This window comes from Leptosomus discolor, chromosome 10, assembly GCF_034619465.1.
Source record: "Leptosomus discolor isolate bLepDis1 chromosome 10, bLepDis1.hap2, whole genome shotgun sequence".
Classification (NCBI taxonomy): domain Eukaryota; kingdom Metazoa; phylum Chordata; class Aves; order Leptosomiformes; family Leptosomidae; genus Leptosomus; species Leptosomus discolor.
In genome coordinates, this window is record NC_141400.1 from 20,574,605 (window position 1) to 20,593,074 (window position 18,470).

At 52.8% G+C, this 18,470-nt stretch overlaps 1 protein-coding gene across 2 annotated transcripts in view; it reads left to right on the forward strand.

Moving 5' to 3' along the window:
* The window catches only part of ARHGAP26 (Rho GTPase activating protein 26), a 144,512-nt gene that overhangs the window by 107,164 nt on the left and 18,878 nt on the right, over positions 1-18,470 (forward strand). For both annotated transcript variants that reach the window (XM_086471104.1, XM_086471105.1), the window contains exon 20: positions 4,319-4,472. In XM_086471104.1, the coding sequence (XP_086327230.1) occupies positions 4,319-4,472 (154 nt within the window). The remainder of the gene's footprint in view (positions 1-4,318; positions 4,473-18,470) is intronic.

Consider the following 18,470-nt stretch of genomic DNA (forward strand, 5'->3'; position numbering starts at 1 on the left):
GGCTGCGTTAGCGCAGTGTTGCTGCCCCTTCCCCACCTGACAGGCCCATGCACGTTCCCGTCCTCGTCTTCCTCAACCCCCATCCTTGCCACCGGCAGCTGCCGAGATTCGCTCCTGCATGCGGGGCGCGGCGCGTGTGGCAAGGGTGGACACCCGCCCACGTCTCCGAAAGGTGACCCCTTTTTTTTGGAAGCCCTCAGGCCCTTTGCCTTTTATAGACACGAAACCTCAGCCAGGAGTTTCTGCATTGTTCTGGGGGTTGTGTACCATGGCAGTTTAAAAATGTTGAAAATCATCTTTCCGTTTCTGTCACTAACTGACGCTCCACGTATTTAGGGGAAAGAGTGAGTGCCCCATCGCTACTTGTGGAGTGGCAAAAATGTGTCTGCTCCGTTTGTTGCTTCGTGTTACAGCCCAATTCCCAGCTCTCCTGTTCCTCCTGGCCGTGGGCTCCCAACCCTTGCCTCAGGCTGCTCCTGGACTGGCCAGTTGCACAAGGACCTGTCCCAGTTTGCTAAAAAAAGCAGGAGAGTAACCTGGTGAGCAGAGCAAGTGCTCGGAGGCTCGTCTGGCCTTGCTGGGGCAGGTGGGTGAGTGCAGGGAGCGAGGAGCAGGGGAAGGCTGGAGTTAACCCGTCCCCCCAGGACGTAAAACTGTGGGGCGGACAGACCGGTTGCTGGGTACTGTGCTGACTCTCAAAACATGTGGGCTTGTCTGCCTCTGATTGAGTTACCGTTAATTATCAGGCACTCTCGTTTCGGAGGATGTCATAACGATACATGTGGGTTTAAGGAAGCAGTGGTAGCACCAAAGCGTGCTCTGGAAATAGCGTATCACACGCCTCTCAGTGGAGCCTCAAATATCAAAAGCTACTTTTGAAAAATTTCAGCCTAAGTAGTTTATTTGCTGCTCACTAAGCAGTTGCTCGTTAGACTCTAGAGTCTGGCTGCCGTAGCCTTCATGTACCGTCCTCCCCTTGCCTAGAAGAGGAACTGAGTTCTTTCTTTTATTTCTGCGTTTATTTATTCCCATACGAAGCAACGTTTTCTCAATTTCCCTCCTGACAGTCTGTAATCTCCCGTGCATCTGGGAAACTGCTACCATTTTATTCGGTGTTTGCTGTCCCTGCTGCACGTGTCAGTTGAGGAACAACGTGAGGTTTCCTTTCTCACTGGTCCAGAGATGGGCCAAAGCTGTAAGTCAGGCTGAAGCACCAGAGCTCAGACAGCAGCTCAAGCCGAGCCGAGTGCCACCTCCACATTGTGTCCTAAGCTGTGGCATCGAAATAGCTCCGCTGTGACAGGGAGCTGGGCCACGGTAGTGCTCTCGTCATCGGGAGCTGGGCCAGCAGAGAGGAGGCGCAGCCAGGAGCCAGGGTCGGTGGCAGGGGCCAGGGCTGAGCTGTGAGGGGGGTGTCGGTGGTCTGCAACGGGAGCGGGGCCGGCTGTGACCCCCCCTTGCACCCGGCCGTGCCGCTGGTTTGCAAAGTGGCTCTTCCGTCTTCTGCGTGATGGAGAAGAAACGCGCCATAGCTGGTGGGCGGTTCTGCTCTTGTAGCTGTAAAACCAGATTAAATCTCACAGCGAAGAATCCTTCACATAAGCTTTTAAAAGCATGAACCAAAATACAGTATCAGCCTTTTGAAAAAGAGGAAATAAAATGAAGCAGGAGCTTCAGATTCTGCCATTCATCTCCCTTCCTCTTTAGACGAAACACTTCCAGTTTCTTGGCTGACAGGGACTTTAATTCAGTGTTGGCTGGTAGCTAGCTCTGAGATTAGGCAGACAATTGACACTGATTTGTTAGGCTTAGGGAGCTTATTTTCGGACTTCAGCCTTGGGCAGAAAATGTTTGGAAATAACAAGTCGCAGTGTTTGGCCACACTCCATCAGCTCGGGTCTGCGCTCCTCACAGCTCCAGGATGGCATTTCGGTCTGGTGGGTCTCAGCGTGGGCAGTCCCTGGGCTTGGCCACCTTTCCTTGCTACGGAGCTGGTCTGTCATGGCACTGCTTAAAACCTGCTCTGGCAGATGCAAAACCAGAGTGATTTGGGTTGGCCTTTGCGGGGGTTTGGGTCTGCAGGCAGCTTAAGTTCTCTCTTGCTTCATCTGCTGCCTCCCGCATCTGCCTGCCAATACCTGTGGTGGTCAGCGCTCCGCTTTTCTTTTTTGCCTCTTCTTGTCTTCTTCACAGGTAATCATTTTCATCACGAAGTGTTTATGCCTTCTGAGTGCCAGGGGGGCTTTTGCGAGCTCGTAGGTTCGTATCAGAGGACCTGTCCTGGCTCTGGCTGGACTTGGTGCGCTCTCCTCCATCAGCCCATCCCACTGTGCAACACCAGCAGCCTCCAGCTGCGGGTCCAGCACCAAACTCAGCACCTGCTGCTGGGGCTGGGTGTAAAGCATAGGCTAAGAAATGTCTTTAAGCTGGGCGCTCCGGGGAAATCGCTCTTCTTTATGAGCTTTCCTGGCTTGGTTTAGGGAAAGCGTGGCTTGTTGTTCGAGCCACTCTATGGCTGAAAGCTGACGAGATCATTTGTATTTTCTTTTGGCATCTCAGGTGGTGGCAGGTTGGAAACCGTGGCTGGGCAAAAAATCCAGCTAGGCACGTTGAAGGAGCAAAGGAGGAGGCAGAGAAGTGTACGTGCTGCTTGTTCCCCTGGTGGCTTACTGGAGATCGAGATGAATGAAACGCGATTTCAGGAGCGTGTTGAAACCTATCAACGTAATTAAGCCATCCTTGGCTTTGCCTAAGCTCTGGAAGATAAGCTCAGCTGGAGCTAAACCAAGTTTTAGCCCTGTCTTGCTGCCATGCAGGCGCTGATTTTGTCCAGGTAGCAGGGAAATGCAGCAACTCCAGCGAAGGGGTGTGGCAAGGAGCATTAGACCCTGCTCTTCCCCCTGGCATCCACAAGCCTTTCGCTAGTCCGGGCTTTGCTCTTCGAAGCAGTGGCAAAGAGTTGCCCCAAGGCCGTGCTCCTCTGCGCCGGGGACAGCGCTGCTGCCAGGCTGTTCTGCAGAAATGCAGGCGCTGTATGGTCAGGATTAACTTTTCACGTGTCCCAAGAGATCCTCTTGCACTTTTATCCTTCTCTAAGTGGGTGCAGGACGGGTACTACACATCCTCCTTCTAACGCAAGCAGAGGTGTACAATGCAAAGGGGTTAAGAAAAACTGATTCCCTATTACTGTGTGCTTTTTGGTAGTAATTTGGTCATATTCGTGTGCGCTGGAAGAGTAATTTTGGAAGGGTTTACCATTGAGGTAGGACTCGTGTTTTCCAGCAGATGCCTGTCTTTCAGGAGCACTTCCTCACAGAAGTAGCAGTTCTCTGCAATAGGGCTGCTTTCCGTGCCATCAGTGATGGTAATTGCTTCTCTCATTACAATTACTGCTTATACAGAAAAGGCATCTTATGAAAATGAATTAATGTGATTTTAGGTAATTAGGCATGGAGCTGAGGAGGGAGCCCATGCTGCGGATGTCAGTTTGGGATGCATAATATTTTCACTCCTCACTGCTACAAATAAGGGGGAGATCTCTTAACAGAATATGATCAAGGGAAACAAGAAACTCTTAAGAAGCCTCCCGATTGTCAGCAGAGCAGTGCCAGCATTTCCACAGCGCAGCACGGCCGGCGCTGCAGCGGGAGCGGGCAGGAGGCACTATTTCGGATCAGATACAAAGCCAAGTTCCTGACCCAGAGCTGCTCTGTATTTCAGAAGAGCTGAGCTGAGGTGGAGCAGAGACCCTCTCCTCTTTCTCCTTATGAATCTGGCCAGTAAAGATCAACAGGAGCTGACGTCAAGTCCTAGGCCGAAGCATTTTTTGCTGAGATAAACTTTAACCGGGTGATAATGTCCTTCTCTTGTTCTAAAATGTTATCCCGCTCTGTCACACAAATGCTCAGTCCCTCGGTGGCTGATCTCAGTCACAGAGAAATCCATTCCTGTATGTAGTTTGTATTTTAATTTTTTTCAGGTTGTGTGGTGCTTTGGATGTCTTTGGGAATACAAAATGTGAATGCCTTGAGAAAAATGAGTATTTTCTTACTAAAAAAGGTATTCATTTAAAGTGCAGCTGCATCTTCAGAAAAAAAAAAAAAAAGAGTACCTGGTATTTCTTATAATTTAATGAGTAATATCTCTGTAAACTAACTGCCTGTCTTCTGAGATCGGTAGGACACTGCCGTGTTTGCACTAGGGCAGGGATTATTTCTAGGAACGCTCGATGCCTCTGCAGCAGTGCGCTCCTTACTTTTGTGTGCGATGGCAGCTGTGTGAGACGGCTGATGGTTCTTGGGTTTTGATGTTTTTCTAGAGGAGAACAGGAACAGTATCATCAACTCCAGCCTGGAATCCGTCATCTCGTCAAACGTGAACAGCTTCCTCAACTCCAACAGCGCTCCCCAGCCCAGCCTGAACTCGAGTGATCTTGAACTAGAAGTAATTAAACCCAACAGGCCAAATTCACTGTAAGTACAGTGGTAATTAGTGTTTCATAGGCTGTCTGTCCTTAATCTTTAATCAGGGCTGTTTCTTAGCCTGAATCCCAGCCGTTTGTTGAAGAATACAATTGAACATTTTAATTCTTAATGGGTGTCTAGCATGTGCCCTGCGTTTTTAACTCAGTCTAGGTGGTGGAATTAGTTACTGTGGGTTATATCTGCCAGCGAGTTTCAGCTCTGGTTATTTTGCACATGTGGAATATTTTTTGAGCAGAACTCCACATTGCTGCTTGAACTGCTCGGCCCATCTGCTGATAACTCCAGCAACCACAAAGGACTTTTCTTCTGAGTTAAATTCTGTGACTGTTGTCAGTAGAGTTGATCTCCGGCCAAATCTGTGCCATTGCTTCTGCTATTGCTTCCTTCATCTGGAAAGTTCAAGGGAAAAAATAGCGGCCTTAGCAATGACTCCCTGGGGACGGGCGGGTTATTTATGAAGTCCCCTGAACTTGACACAGCTGAGCCCTCGCGCCGATGGCCGTCGCTGCTGGGGGAATTTCCTTCCTGCCGCGGCTCTGCCGGGCCCGATAGCATTTTCCCACAGAACCTCCCCTCCTCGTACATGTGAAGATCAGCTCAGATCTTCAAGAGCCGTCGCTGTCCTTGCAAGCCGAAGCCAGTTTTCCCCCCGCCGGCACTCCTCGGCACGCCCCTGCCCGTCCCCGCGGATCGGCTGGGAGGAATGCCACTCCTGCCGCGGTGCTTTATGGCCTTGCCGTATGCCGCGACCTTCGCAGTGAGGGGAGACCTTCCTTCCCACCCCTCCGGTCCTCCCACGGGCTCTGAACACTTCCAGGTCCCACTCAGCCATCGAAGCCCCCAGTCCCTCGAGAGCAGCCAGGGGCATTTGTGCTTTAGCTGCTTTCTTCTGGTGGTCAGCAGAAGGATGTCCAAGGACTTGAAAGGGATGAGCGCGGGTGCGGGTCGAGATGGTGGAACTTGCTGCTGTCGGCGTGGCTGACAGCAGGGGTTGGGGTTCGGGGGGCTGGGGGCGCAGCCAGCGTGCGGGGACGGGTCAGGCCCCTGCAGGGGCAGAAAGGTAAGTTGGCAGCGGGCAGCCGGTGCCACGGCGTGTGTGTGAACAGAGGACAGGCTCTGGCTTTCATCCATCCGCTCTGCCTCTCTCCTCGCCGTCACTGCCACTAAAACCCTGCGCTGCATGAGCACCAAACCAGCCCGGCCTCTTGTTGGCCTCACCTGGCGCTGGCCCCGGGAGCAGGGTGTGTGAGGCTCAGCTCTGTGCCTCGCCTGCTGCCTGTGGGTTTACCTGCTGCGAGAGAGCCGCCTGCGAGGAGCGTTGGGGCGGCAGAACCGAGCACCCGAAAGGTAGGACGCCTCTCCATTACGGTTGTGCGTCGCTGCATTACGTACTGAGTAAAGACACGCTGGTATCTCGTGCCCGTACTGTCGGTTGAAGCTCTGGCAGTCAGTCGTGTACCATTTCCCCAACAGGATGTTTTCGGTTTATTTATCCTTTGAGGGGAAAAAAATGATGTGACTTATAAGACAGCAAAGCCTGAGTCTTGCTGTGACCTTACAGGAATTGTTTGCCAAATTTGCAGCTTTTCAGATTCCAAGAGTTGCCTCTTCCTAATCATTTCTTTTTTTCAAGGCGATCATAAAGAAGTTCAGCAGAATAAATCAGTTAAAGCTGTGTGGGGCTTTGGGGAGTGGAGGCATCTTGCTGTTACTGAGGAATTAAATGAGCAGACTGACAGTGAAACCATTTGCTTGCCACCAGTTAAGGGACCTTTACAGTTCTGGGAAGTGAAATAGTGATTAGCACCGGCAGCTCTTACGGCTCCAGCAGCATTTGTGGCATTTGGTGCTTTTCCTCAAATCCAGTGATTATGTGATAGGTTTTACACGCGCGGGAGCACACAAGTTCTCGGTCCATGTTGAGCTAAAGGTTGAAAGCGAGTCTTAAGGTGAATAATACCACAAGGCAAACATGCTCTTCTCTATAGCCCCAGATATTTAAATCAATCTTCAGTCCAGTCTTCCAATGAGAAACGAAGCGTCTGACTTCATTTTATTCTTTTTAAGCAGAATGTACAGATGTCACTTCAGCCCCTCGCTGCCCACTTACCCATAAGCACAAGTCTGTGCCTGTGGTTTTGGCAGGTCCGTGGCGTTTTGCCCTCGGTGGTCAGCGTTCTGTGGGGTGTTGGTTTGCAGTGGCGAGGATGAGGAGGACGAGGAGGGCTGCCAGCAGTGGGTCTGTCCCCCAGCCCTGCCCCATGGCTGTTTACAGGCTGCAGCCTGGGTCGGGGCAGGGTGCCTGAATGGTGCCAGTATCCCGGCAGCTTTGTCGTTGCTGCTCTGTGGGACTACCCAAATAATATCTGTATAAAGCTGCTTCTGTTTTTTTAACCGAGCTGAGTAATTTGGGCTTTGCAGGAAGCCTTGGGCAGCTGTGCACACTGCAGTCGGTCTGGAATCTGCTACTGCTGTGCAAGGGGTTCTGGTGCTCCCCAGTCATTACCAGACCCACAATTAGGGTATAAGGCAGCGGGGAAGGTCTCAGGGTGCCTTGCCCTTTGTGCTCATACAAATACTCTGGCAAACTCCCTGCCAGTCTTGTGAGACCCATCTTTGAGCTCTGCTTCAGGACTTTGGGGTTTTTTTTTTGCATTCTTCACCATTTTTTGGCCGTGGATCAGGGCCATCCTGTTTGAGGACCCGTTCAGGAGGGGTTGGCTTTCCCAGCAGCCTGCCCTCGAGTTGATCGGCTGCCTGAGCTGGGAGCCGGTGCTTGCCAAAATCCAAACCCTGCAGCTGAGGAGCTGTAAAATTCCAGGTGTGTGGAGGCCAGGAAGTCCAGCTTTCCTCCTTGAAAGAAAAGGGGATTTCTTTCTGAACAAGAAACTCTTTAAGAGAACAAGTACAAAAGACTCCTGGATTCAGTGTTTCCTTCCCTTCGAGAAAGGGACCGCTGTTCCCCTAACGGGACAATAGCAAAGGTTAGTAAATTAAAAACTACTCCAGTCCAGAATTTGACCTACTCCTTATTTTCTGCTAAATGGGCTGGTGGAGATTTGTGCGCAGGGGAAATGCCTTCATTAATGAGGGCCTTTTCCTGCTTTGTTCCGAGGTTTGGTGCCTTTAGGTGTTGGTGCGTCTCTCGCCCTTCGCCCGTGTGGGCACGGTGACCCCAGTGCCCTGCCCAGCCTCCCCATCCCGCCAGGCCCCGGTCTCAGCTGTAGCCATCCTGAGCTGGGTGCCCACTGAGGGAGGGCGACAGGCGGAGCGGGCACACGGGCAGCCTTTCAGCATTAACGTCACTTTGAAGTCTCCGCTTGTGTTGTCCTGTGGCATCAGTGGGTCGCCCGCCCGTGGCTTGGTGTCACCTTCCCATGCGGGCTGCGAAGCAGGCAGAGTGTGACAGGAGCGAGAGGGAAAACATGTTTCTTTTCTGCTGGTCACAAGGTACCAAACTGGTCTGTGCTCAGGGAGAGCTGCGCCGTTGCGTTGCCCCAAAGCGATGTGCACCCTGGAGCTGCTCTCCTGGGTATGCCCGAGACCCTCGGACCCTTCCGTCGCTACTTGCCTCCTCCCCGCGGGCTGCAGCGGGATTCAGCGCTTCCACCTTCAGCCTTTTAAGCCTTGGGAGAGCCCAGGTGGGGCGTCCCCACGGGTGACGTTTCACGTCGGGCGCGGTGGCTCCCGACTGCTTGGGAGCTGCGGCGCAGCTGCTCCCCCCCTGCAAAAGCGCTTTGGGAAACTGCAGGGAAGGGAATTGGGTCATTTTGGTGTTCATGCTTCTGATTAAGCTGAAAACTGACGTCCTGGTGGAAATAACTGCTGTTGATCTCAGTGGGAGGCTTGTTGGAGTACAAATGTTAAGGACTGCAAGTCCCGGGGATGTCTTGTGTTCCTTTTGCTGCGGTGAGCACCGATGCATTCAAAGGTTGCCTTTCAGTGTGCAGCGCTAACCGTGGTGAATCCTCTCTGTGAAATTAGAGATGTTTGTCTGAGCTTTTGTTTACAAAAGCCTCTCGGCTCCCTTCTGAATGCTCGTGTACCCCCCAGCTCTGCCCCACAGGGAGCAGAGCGGATTCCGAAATCCCCTTCGCGTGTGTGTGCTGCTTCTTCCCCAGCCTCTGGGCGCAGCGAGTGTTACAGCAGCGAGCGTGCAGGGCTCGAGGTCCCCCCGCCTCGGTGCCATTAGGTCCCCCACCTCAATGCCATTACCCCCATCCTCCTCCCAAGGGGAGCACGGTCCTTCTCAGACTGGCCTTCCCTCGAGCGTGGTCCTCCTTCTCCCACCGGGAGGGAAATTGTTTTGCTGTAGGGCGAAGGCTCTTCCTTCGCAGCCACTGATCAGGGTTTTACTATGGGAATGCATTCATTTATTTGGGCTGGTTTTATTTTTATGGAAAAACTGCTCTGGGCGGGAGTTGTACTCAGTGAGTCAGCAGGACTGCTGTCCCATGCCAGGAGCTGTCACTGCGGCGGCGGGGCGCGGAGGGACCAGGGCTGGCTGCCCGGGGCCGCCAAAGCCCCAGGGAGGGGGATTTGTTTTCAAATAAGTGCTGGGTTTCTTTATCCTGCCCTTGCAGAGAACGTCTTTAGAAAACATGGCAAAAGAAGAACCAGAAAGTGCTGTGTTTCTGGCATAGATACATACTTCAGCCGAAGTGGGGGAAGTTTTCAAACTAAATGGAGTGATCGTGAAACCCGAAAGATTTAAGATTGCGGTTTTTAAAATCCTGTATAAAAAGCACCTTGCAGCGGTGGCTCTGCAGTGCAGGCCTGTGCGGCCCCTGATGCGGGGTGTGTCCCTGCAGATAACCAACACCTTGATTGGCGTTCGCTTTGTATTTTTTCTTCTGGGTTTTATTTATTTATTAGTCTCATCTGTGTCCCCTGTATTATTCAAAGACCTCTGCTGCACGCAGGGCCCCGCTGTGCTGGGTGCATGGGCAGTCGCGCCGAGGGCTTAAATCCAGCTGAGGCCAAATCAGAGGTGGGCGCTGCAAACACGCAGGCGGCAGAGGCCAGATCACATTGCACAGCCTCGTTAGAATCACCTTTTAGTGCTTAAAATAAGCGTAATATCTTAGTCTTAAATTAGCTGTTGGGTATGATACTGGGCGCATCTGGCTGGCTTCCTGCCTGCGACTTGCTGCAGGCTTTTACAGTTGTTTGCAAAGCCGAGCAGCTAATGTGTTACAGTTTGGAAAATAAACAGCAGCCAAAACGTACTGGAGGAGGTAGACGGAGTAGCGAGGGTTTCAGTTTCTCCTCTTACAGTAATTTCTTGTTGTGCGGGACTGTTTTGAAGGCGGGGTGGGGCCAGATGCTGTTTGGCCGGGTAACTAGATGGGCTGCATTTTTGCATTGCAGCTCCACTAATTGCCAGCCTGCACTCTTGGAAGTACAAATGCCGAAACGATACCCGGGAAGGCTTCTGCCTTTTCTTTTGGAAGGGGAGGGGAGCATCAGAAGTGCACAGGAAGGGCTGGGGTGGGTGGCAGAGCACCCAAGATTTGCAGGTAGCTCGAGGGATGCTTGCCTGGGTCCTGCCAGTGCCCGGTTTCAGTGATAGCCATGCACCCCTCTGTCAGCTGGCCACGAGCAAGTGCTGGAGTGACCTGCTCCATCCGCACCTTCCTGGCCATGGGCAGGCACTGGAGTGACCTGCTCCGTCCGCACCGTCCTGCTGCTGCCCCCAAGGAGGGGAGCGGTGGGTGGCTGTTGTTGGGAAGGCAGGCTGGCTGCTATTTCATGCCCAGCAAATGGGACTAGAATACCAAAGTTGGACACTTTTTAAAGTCCTTGGCCATGTCTTTGCAGTGATGTTTCCTGGTGATGGCTCTAAGCACTTGTTTTAGCCCTCCCCAGCCATTCTTAATTTTTTCGCTGCCACCAAAGGACTGCTCCACTACCTCTGCTGGAGGGAGGCGCAGCCTAACAGGACTTCTGGGGTGTTTCTGAACGGTTGCTTCTTACAGGTTTCTAATGCTGTCTTAGAGGCATGTTGATTTCTGAAGTTTTAAGACCCTCTGTCTCTTGGAAGATTATTTAGCAGCATTCTCGGAGGCCAAAACTTCCCATTTCTGGGCTGCCTTCGTGGCAAGGTGCCCCCAGGAGGACCTGGCCATTGCTGCTCTCCTGACCTTTCCGTCCCCATCAGGGAATTGGTGCAAACCAGCCTGTTTGCCTTTAGCGTCATGGTCCTGCGGTACGTGGCGTGTCACCGCCTGCCGCTCTCCAGTGCGTGGGGTTGAACAGGCAGCGCTCTGCCTGTCCCTCAGCCTGCCCCCGCGCCGGTCCCCGCGCTACGCTGGGTAGAGCTTGGAGAGAGGAGACCTTCCCACCAGTCACCCCCTGAACAGAGATGGTTCCCCACAGTGTGCTTGCTCGTGCTCTCTGCAGAAGCTCGGCTGTTTGTCCCGTGCAGCGTGGCTTCGGTTGAACGCCCCGAGGAAGCCCCGTGGGCACAAGGCATGCATGGGCTTGAGAGCTGAGAAGGCAGCTGGGAGCTGGGGAGAGGCAGTGCCTGGGTCTGGGGTCTGCAGGGCTGGGGTGAGCCTGGGGCCGGCGGAGTGGGAGTGGGATGAGGATCAGGAGGAGGCTCTACCTGTGCAGAGCAAGCAGAGAAATGCGCCTTTTTCTGTGGGGTGGGGTTTGAGTGTCAGCTGTGGGTGTCTAAAAATAGCAGGGATGGAGCTATTAAATGTTCCGGACTCGGGCACTGGCAGGCTCAGCGCTGCCCGGGGCTGACCTGGCACGACCCTGCTGGGTCTGCTTGGCCTCCGAGAAGCCCCTCGACTTTGGAAGGGATCCCCCGAGCTTGGGAGTCCTCACGCATGAGGAAATGCCCAGGACTAAAACTGCCTTATGGCCCCTACGGCCCAAATTTCCCTGCCCTCGTGCACGTGTGATCTGTCCTGTAATGCTCCTCGCCTTCCCCCGGGGAGGCGGCGGGGCCCAGTGCGTGCCCTGCCATCAGGCTGCCAAGAGGTGAAGCTTCACCAGGGCTCTGGTGCTGACTCGTTGCAGCGTTTCCCGGCTGTGGAGCGCATGGCTTGGCAACCTCGGCATCCTTTTAATGGAGGATGAGTTCACGTGCGGGTCAGTGTCTGCTTGGTTTGGTGCCAGGGTGGTAAATGCGGAGCAGCTCCCTTCACAAAATCAATGGCTTCAGCAGTTGCCCTCGGAATTAGCTTTGTAGGTGCAAACCAAGTAAAAATGTAATGGGTGCAGGAAGAAAAAAATCACTTGATGAAGGAAATACTGTCTGTTACTCCCTCAAAATGAAATATTAGCGGGCACTTTTGGCCGATTTCTCAAGGGGGTACAACCACCCTAACAACGCTGCCTGTGTTCAACGGTGTTTCCCCCCCTCCACACCTTTCCGGGCCCGTCGGTGATGCCGGTGGAGCCGCGGAAGCCTTTGAAGCCGGGGTTTTTCCCAGGTGACAGGGAAGCAGGGCCCAGCCAGGCGAGGCTGTGCCCGGAGCCGAGGCCCATGGTCGGGACCGATGGCGGCGCCTGTCCTCCCCCGCAGGCTCAGGTTGCCCGGGGCGCTGGTGCTGGGGGGCAGGCTGAGCCCCCCACTCCACCGCCCAGCCCCGACACGTGCCTCCTTTGCCCTGGGGACTCTGCCTTTAGGGAAATAATAGTTTGGGAAACTTGGGTTTAGTCATCGCGCGTCTATTTGCATTTTACTTTATTTTCTCATTGACCAAGTATGGCTATTTCTTGCCCTCCATGCGTATGGAAAGAAATAAGGAACAGATCTAAGGTCTAGCGGTCATGAAAAAATAACCCAGTTAATCTAAGGAAGAGAGGTTATTCCCAAGTGCTTTCGATTTACAGGACCACAATAAATCTTCATTAGGCATCCCAGTTAAAACTTGAACAACATTTCTCCTTCCCTGCCCAAAAATGAGAGAAATTTCAAGTATTAATATATTTGCAAAACGGCCTCCATCAGTGACTTCTTACTGGGCCTGGGCTGAGTGGTTGGGAGGGAGCTGTGGGCTGGTGGAGGAGAGGGGTGACGGCATGCTGGAGCTGTGGTGCTGGTGGAGGAGAGGGGTGACGGCACGCTGGAGCTGTGGTGCTGACGGCCGCGACACGCTGTTTGAAGGACTGCACCTTCTCCCCGTTGCCCCGTCCCTGTGCCCTGCTCTGAAGTCCCTCGCCATCCCAAATCCACGTCTAGCAGCAGACAAACCAGTGTGGCATCATCGACGTATCAAACAGGATAGGAGAGTATTTTCTGGAATGAATAATCTGTTAAAAATGCAAACAGCCTTGGCAGTTATCAACTGTGACACATGTAAGCCAAAGCATACAAGTAAATAGACCTTTAAATGCTGCTGGTCCCTCACAGAATTTAAGTCACTTTTTCCACTCTGAAAAATAACCGTGTAAACATGACACAGCCTTATTCAGCAGCTCTGTTCCCTGTACCCACGCAGAATGCAGATCTCTGCAGCAAAAATAAATTGTTTAGTTTTGCTTTTCTTTTTTTTTAAGAAACTTTTGTGGAGTTGTCAGTAGTAGGAGTGATGTGAACTGTACCCTGCTTCATCCGTCAAATTACTGTAAGAACAAATCCTTTCAGGAGCCGTGTCCCTACACTGTGAGCAGGAGCATCAGCCAGGTGTAAAGGGCAGCAGAAGCTGGTGTTGGTTAGGAATTCAGGGGGGAGTTTCTGGGTTTCTGGATGCCGTGTGAAGCTGGCAGCTTGAATAAACTTCTTTTATTTATGAGAAGACCCCCCTGAAGGCACAGGGAGAGCGTGTCTGGGGAATCATTTGCAGGCTGTGAAAGCCCAAGAACTCTTTACAGCCATATTCAGCTTTTATTTTGGTCGGCGCAGAGCAGCTGTGAGACAGAGCTGTTTATTCTCTGCGAGAGCTCAATGAGAGCACAGCAAAGAGGTTACGTGCTCCAGGGAGCACTGCTCCCAGTGGGTGATACAGCAGTCACCCTGGCACCCCAACTCTAGGCCAGTTTAACTTGTACAGTGCAAGAAATCTATCCTCAAGAGTGGATCTATTTTCCTATAAAACAAGGTGCTTTAAAACATTGGTAAGCTTGTGCTCTCCTGGCAAAGCTGAGCTTTCTCGTGGCCGCAGAGTTAACCCATGGTTACTGTCAGTGATGATCTCCATGTCACAAAATACTGTCATTTCTGCTTTTTTAGTTAAAGTTCTAGAAATGCCCAGTCAATTTTTAGTTTGATTTGGGTTTTTTTTACAGATAGTTCTGATATATTGTATTGAATGTCTAGTTGGGTAAATAGAGCTGGAGAGGCCAAGGCGGTTTGTCCGAAGGGCAGCACCAGCAGCAGCAGTCGTGACTCTGTCCTGCCCTGGGATTTGCATCCTAAAAGTAAATCCCATCTGTATCACAGCTGGTTTGGCAGTAGGAGTCGAGGTGGCAGCTGCTCAGAAGTGTTCAGTTTCAAGCGAGGAAAATGTCCGGTTGCAGCTGAAGTTACAAATTCCGACAGTGGTGTGGGATGAGCTGCGGGGTGAAGTGGGACCAGCCGGTCTTGCGAGGGAGACGCTCGTTAGTCAGCGCTGCGTTTTTTCGCACCTTTAAAATGCAAATGAAGATGGTTAATAAGGAACTGTTGCACTCACCAGATAACATCTTGCTGGCTTGGCAAAAAGATTTGCCATCCTTGTCAGTGGAATGCTTCTCCTGGGTGTCAGGAGCTAAATGAGGTCACCCCCTGTGATGAGCGAGGGGTTATGGTGCCAGCAAGCTGCCGAGGCTTGGGGCTGCACCTCGGGTCACAGCATGGGAGGGGGTTGGGGTGTCCCTGGGGTCCAGCTGAGCCAGTGCCGCTCTTGTTGCAGCAGGCCACAGTGACGGGGCTGCGGCGTTGGGGACGTGGGCTGCCAGCACCGAGGGGGCTCAGCTGCGGTCTGCCCCAGGGACAGGGTTGTACCTGAGCCACGTCCCGCTCCGGCAGCTTTGTTCCGCCTCAGGCTGTGGCTGCCCTGTTCGGTGTGGCCCAGTGAGGGCTTTGGGAACTGGCAGGTTGGTGACACCTTGGTAACATCCACGTCAAATGCGTCTTCCCTCATTTTCTCCCTCTTTCACTGGCATTTGCTGGGATTGTACAGATAATTCTGGCATCAACTGCAGCGCGCTGTTAGTGTTGGGGTCTGAGCTTTGGGCTGACCCAGAACTGCTGCTCTGCAACCAGCAATGCAGGATTTCGTTTTCCTGTTTCTGGTGTACAGGTCGAATTCGCACAGTTTGAGGTTCAGCGGCTTTTCTGGCCAGCGCTGCCGTGGGGCAAAGATGCTGTGTCCTCTCCAGATTCCGCATCCCTGGAGGGGACGCGGGCGGAGCGCGAGTGTCCTGCGTGTGGGGGGGATGCAGCTCCTGCAGCTCCTTCTCGCAGGTCCCGTGCAGAGCTGCAGAGCCCAGGAGAACGGCATGCCGGAGGACTGGGTTACCTCCCGCCCTCCTCGCGCTCAAAAGCCATGCTTACCCTGCTTGGAAGAAAGGTGCACGTGCAACCGAGCCCCTTCGAGCTGTTCGTTCCTCTTCTGCTTGTTAAAGCCCTTCCTGCTGTTTCACTAGTCGCAGGTAACTGGTTTGAGAGCAGCTCTGGGTTCAGGTTCTCCTTGGCAGGGTGTGGTGTGCGTGGCATTGCCGGGGTGTGGAAGAGCCTCTGAGCATGGACATGCTGGGGGATTTTTGAGCTTCTGGTTCCCCCTGTGCACCAACATTTCCTGGAGGTCAGAGTATTTCTGGAATAGTCCCTTCCCTGCTGTCAAATGATGTAACTGAGGTGTAGAACTGATGAATGGTTTCGAGCTGTATTTTCCATATATGAGTATATTGCCCGTTTCAGAAGGATGAGTGAGGTTCAGGAGACGGGAACCCTGCGGTGCTTTTAAAAGGAAAAAAATTATCTACAGATTAACGTCGGACCATACGGAGATGGGCAGCCAGAGGCTCTGCCCTGCACATTGCCAGGGGAGCTGGTGAGCCCTCAGCACAGAGCTGAAAAGGGGCTGGGGCTTGGGGCGAGCTGGAGGGAGCAGCAGGAGAGGGCAGGCAGCGGCCGTCACGCTGTGGCCGCCCGTCGGTCCTCTGTCCAGAGGGGGTTGTGGTGTGTCAGAAACGAGCCCCTAACCTGCACGACCTCTTCAGTTCCTCTCCGTTCTGCTCACTCGCCCTTGTTTTGCAGAGGCTTTCATGGCTCTCTTTTCTTTTGCTCGTGTTGTTTATATTCCTGAAGAATAATGGCAATTAGAGGTGCAGGAGGTGCAGGAGCAGGTCCCACCCTCATCCTGCCTTCCCGTCAGCCACTTTGGGAATGTCTCTCTGAAATAGCATCTCTGGGACTTCTGTTTAAGAAATTTTCTCATAAATCAAGTGCTCCTGTCCCTGAGGAACCTGGATTCTTACCCACTCCCTCCCCACCCAGATATTCAGCCCCACTTTTAATTTGGAAAAAAAAAACGGGAAAATGCACTGGCTTTTTGTATTGACGTGTGCTGCATTAAAAATGGGGTGATCTGTGCTCAGAGGGATCCTCTGCCTCCTGGGTGGGAGAGCTGGTTCCCAGGAGGGCGTCCCAGGGGATGACAGCCAGCAGGGATGGGGCTGCCAGCCTGCTCGGGAGGTGCCCGCGTTGCTCTGAACTCTTGATGCCACCTGAGCGGTGCTTGCCATAGTGAAGAGGTTTTTTCTTTTACTTTACCTTCGTTTTCTGGTTCTCTCTGTTCATACGAAATTGCAAAGAAAACCTTGTGGTGGGCACAGGGTGCCTGGACTCTTACACGGTGTCGAAACTGCCTGGTGCCTTTGGGGTAGGTAAAGCGGGACCACGAGGAAATAGGAACTTGATTAATTGCGAGGCTTTGGGCGAAACAAAGCTGTTTCTTCTTCCTTCCACCGCATTGTGGCCGGCTGGCCAGGAGCCACTGCAGCTCCAGCAAAGGCCAAGAGCCAGGAGAGGCGTTGTCGGGGCCAGTGGCTCGGGGCTGGGGGCCCCCTGGAGACCCTCCTCCACCACCATGGGTCCTCTGCTGCCCTTTGTCAGGGGGGATTGAAGCCCTGAGTGCCCAGCCTGTGCCTGGCACTTTGGGGTGCCACGCGGCGAGCCACGGCTGGTGTGACTGCTCGGGCTGGAGAGGAGCGTCTCCCACCAGCCCTGCTCTGTGCAGCCAGGCAAAGCTCGGCCAGACCCCGAAACGCTGAGCTTCTGCCTAATCTGGCTTTTAATCACGAACGCCAGCCTCAAGGGGCGGATCTTCTGACTGCCAAACAAAAAATGGCATTTTTTAGGGATTAGGTAAAATCTTGTACTCGTAGCTCCTCTGGAAAAGCCTTATCTAAAGTTCTTTTTAAGACAAGCAGACCTGTTCCTGACCGCTGGCCTGCGCGGGGACTGGGGGTTTACACTTCGCACTTGTGGCGCTGCAGGTTGGGGATAGCCCAGAGCTGGTGCGAGGGGCACCCTGGGCAGTCCCCAACCCTGGGTCACCAACCCTAGGTCCCCGGGGAAATTGCTGCTCGAAGCGATGCCTTCCAAGCAGTGTCGTGATGCACCATTACCTCATCTTTCCTCCCCTCGATGCCTCCTCGTGCGGCTGCTCGGGGTTTGCATCTTTTTTCCATCTCCTAACAGAGCTGCGAGGTGCTGCCGCGTTGCTTGTGGAAGTGGGGAAGAGCCCTGGGACAGCCCCAGGGACAGATCTGCATGGAATTTTGTCTGGAGGAGCAGGGGGTTCTCAGCCATGAAACTGCCCTCAGCAGCAGAAAGTCAGCCAGTGGCATTTGACACAGATTGGGGTGAAGTTACCCCAAATGTAATCGTTTCTTCTCCTGTTGGGGGTCACGGGAAATATTAAAAGGTTACAAGAGCGAGACTGGGGGCAGCACAGCAAAAATGAGGTGCCAGGTTCTGTGCCAGGAAGGAAAATGAGTTTGCTGCAGAGGCTCACCATGAGCAGGGTTTGAAGGGCACTGGGTGGCACCGCGGGATGGGCTGAGGGCTGGGGAGAGGGGAAAATGCCAAATTTCTGCAACAAAACGGCAGATATTCCAGCCGGCGACGCGCTCTTCCTTCTGCGGTTTTCTGCTGGAGGACCCAGGGGTGTTTCTCTGCGCTGGGCCAGGCAGGGGGGGTTGGCAGATGTCTCGGGGGTGTGTTACATTTTGGGTTTTACGCGTGGGGTTGGCTTTGTGCTCAAGGGGAGTAGAAGTTATTCCCAGTTTCGAACAGAAACCACCTATCTCCTACTTTTCTTATTTGAGAAAAGATCCTAAAATTCCCAGTCTGGTGCTTGTCTTATTCCAGATGACATAATATTCAAAGTATCTTATGACTTATTTTTTTTGGTGCAGGCTGTTATAAGGGTGTCTGTCTGTTTGGGTTTTTTTAGAGCAGTTTTAACTTGGGAGTGCTAGATTGTGCCTGCAGTTAGAGAGCTCCATAAACTTCAGCGATTCAAGGGTCTGGCAAACATCCTCAAACCTGTTTCAGGAAAAACACAAGCAGTGTACTCAGTAGACTCCACAGATAAATATACTTGAGGCTTAGTTGCTGATGGCGATACCTTTTAAAACTTGCATGTACATATACATGTATATGTATATATTTCATAATTCTTTCCTGTGTGGTGTTTAAATAATCCTGGTTTTATTTTCTAATCATCTGTATGCTTCCATGAGGTATTTTAAGATACGTGAAAAAGAACGATGCTCGTAGGCCACGAGAGCAGTGGTCTTGTTTGGGGAGGGCCGAGGGGAATTACAAACTTCCACATGAGGCGAGATATTTAAGGCTGTTTGGCCAAGAGGAGAAGCCTAGTGCTGAAGGGATGCCAGCCTCCCCCAGCACCTCTGCTCAGCGGGCTCGTTCATTTGGGCTTGCAGAAGGAAAAGGTCGAAGATAGGTGGTTTGTCTGGTTTTCTGCTGTGTGGGCTTTTCATATCCCCCAGAGTTTGGCATAACAAGTTTTCAGAGCT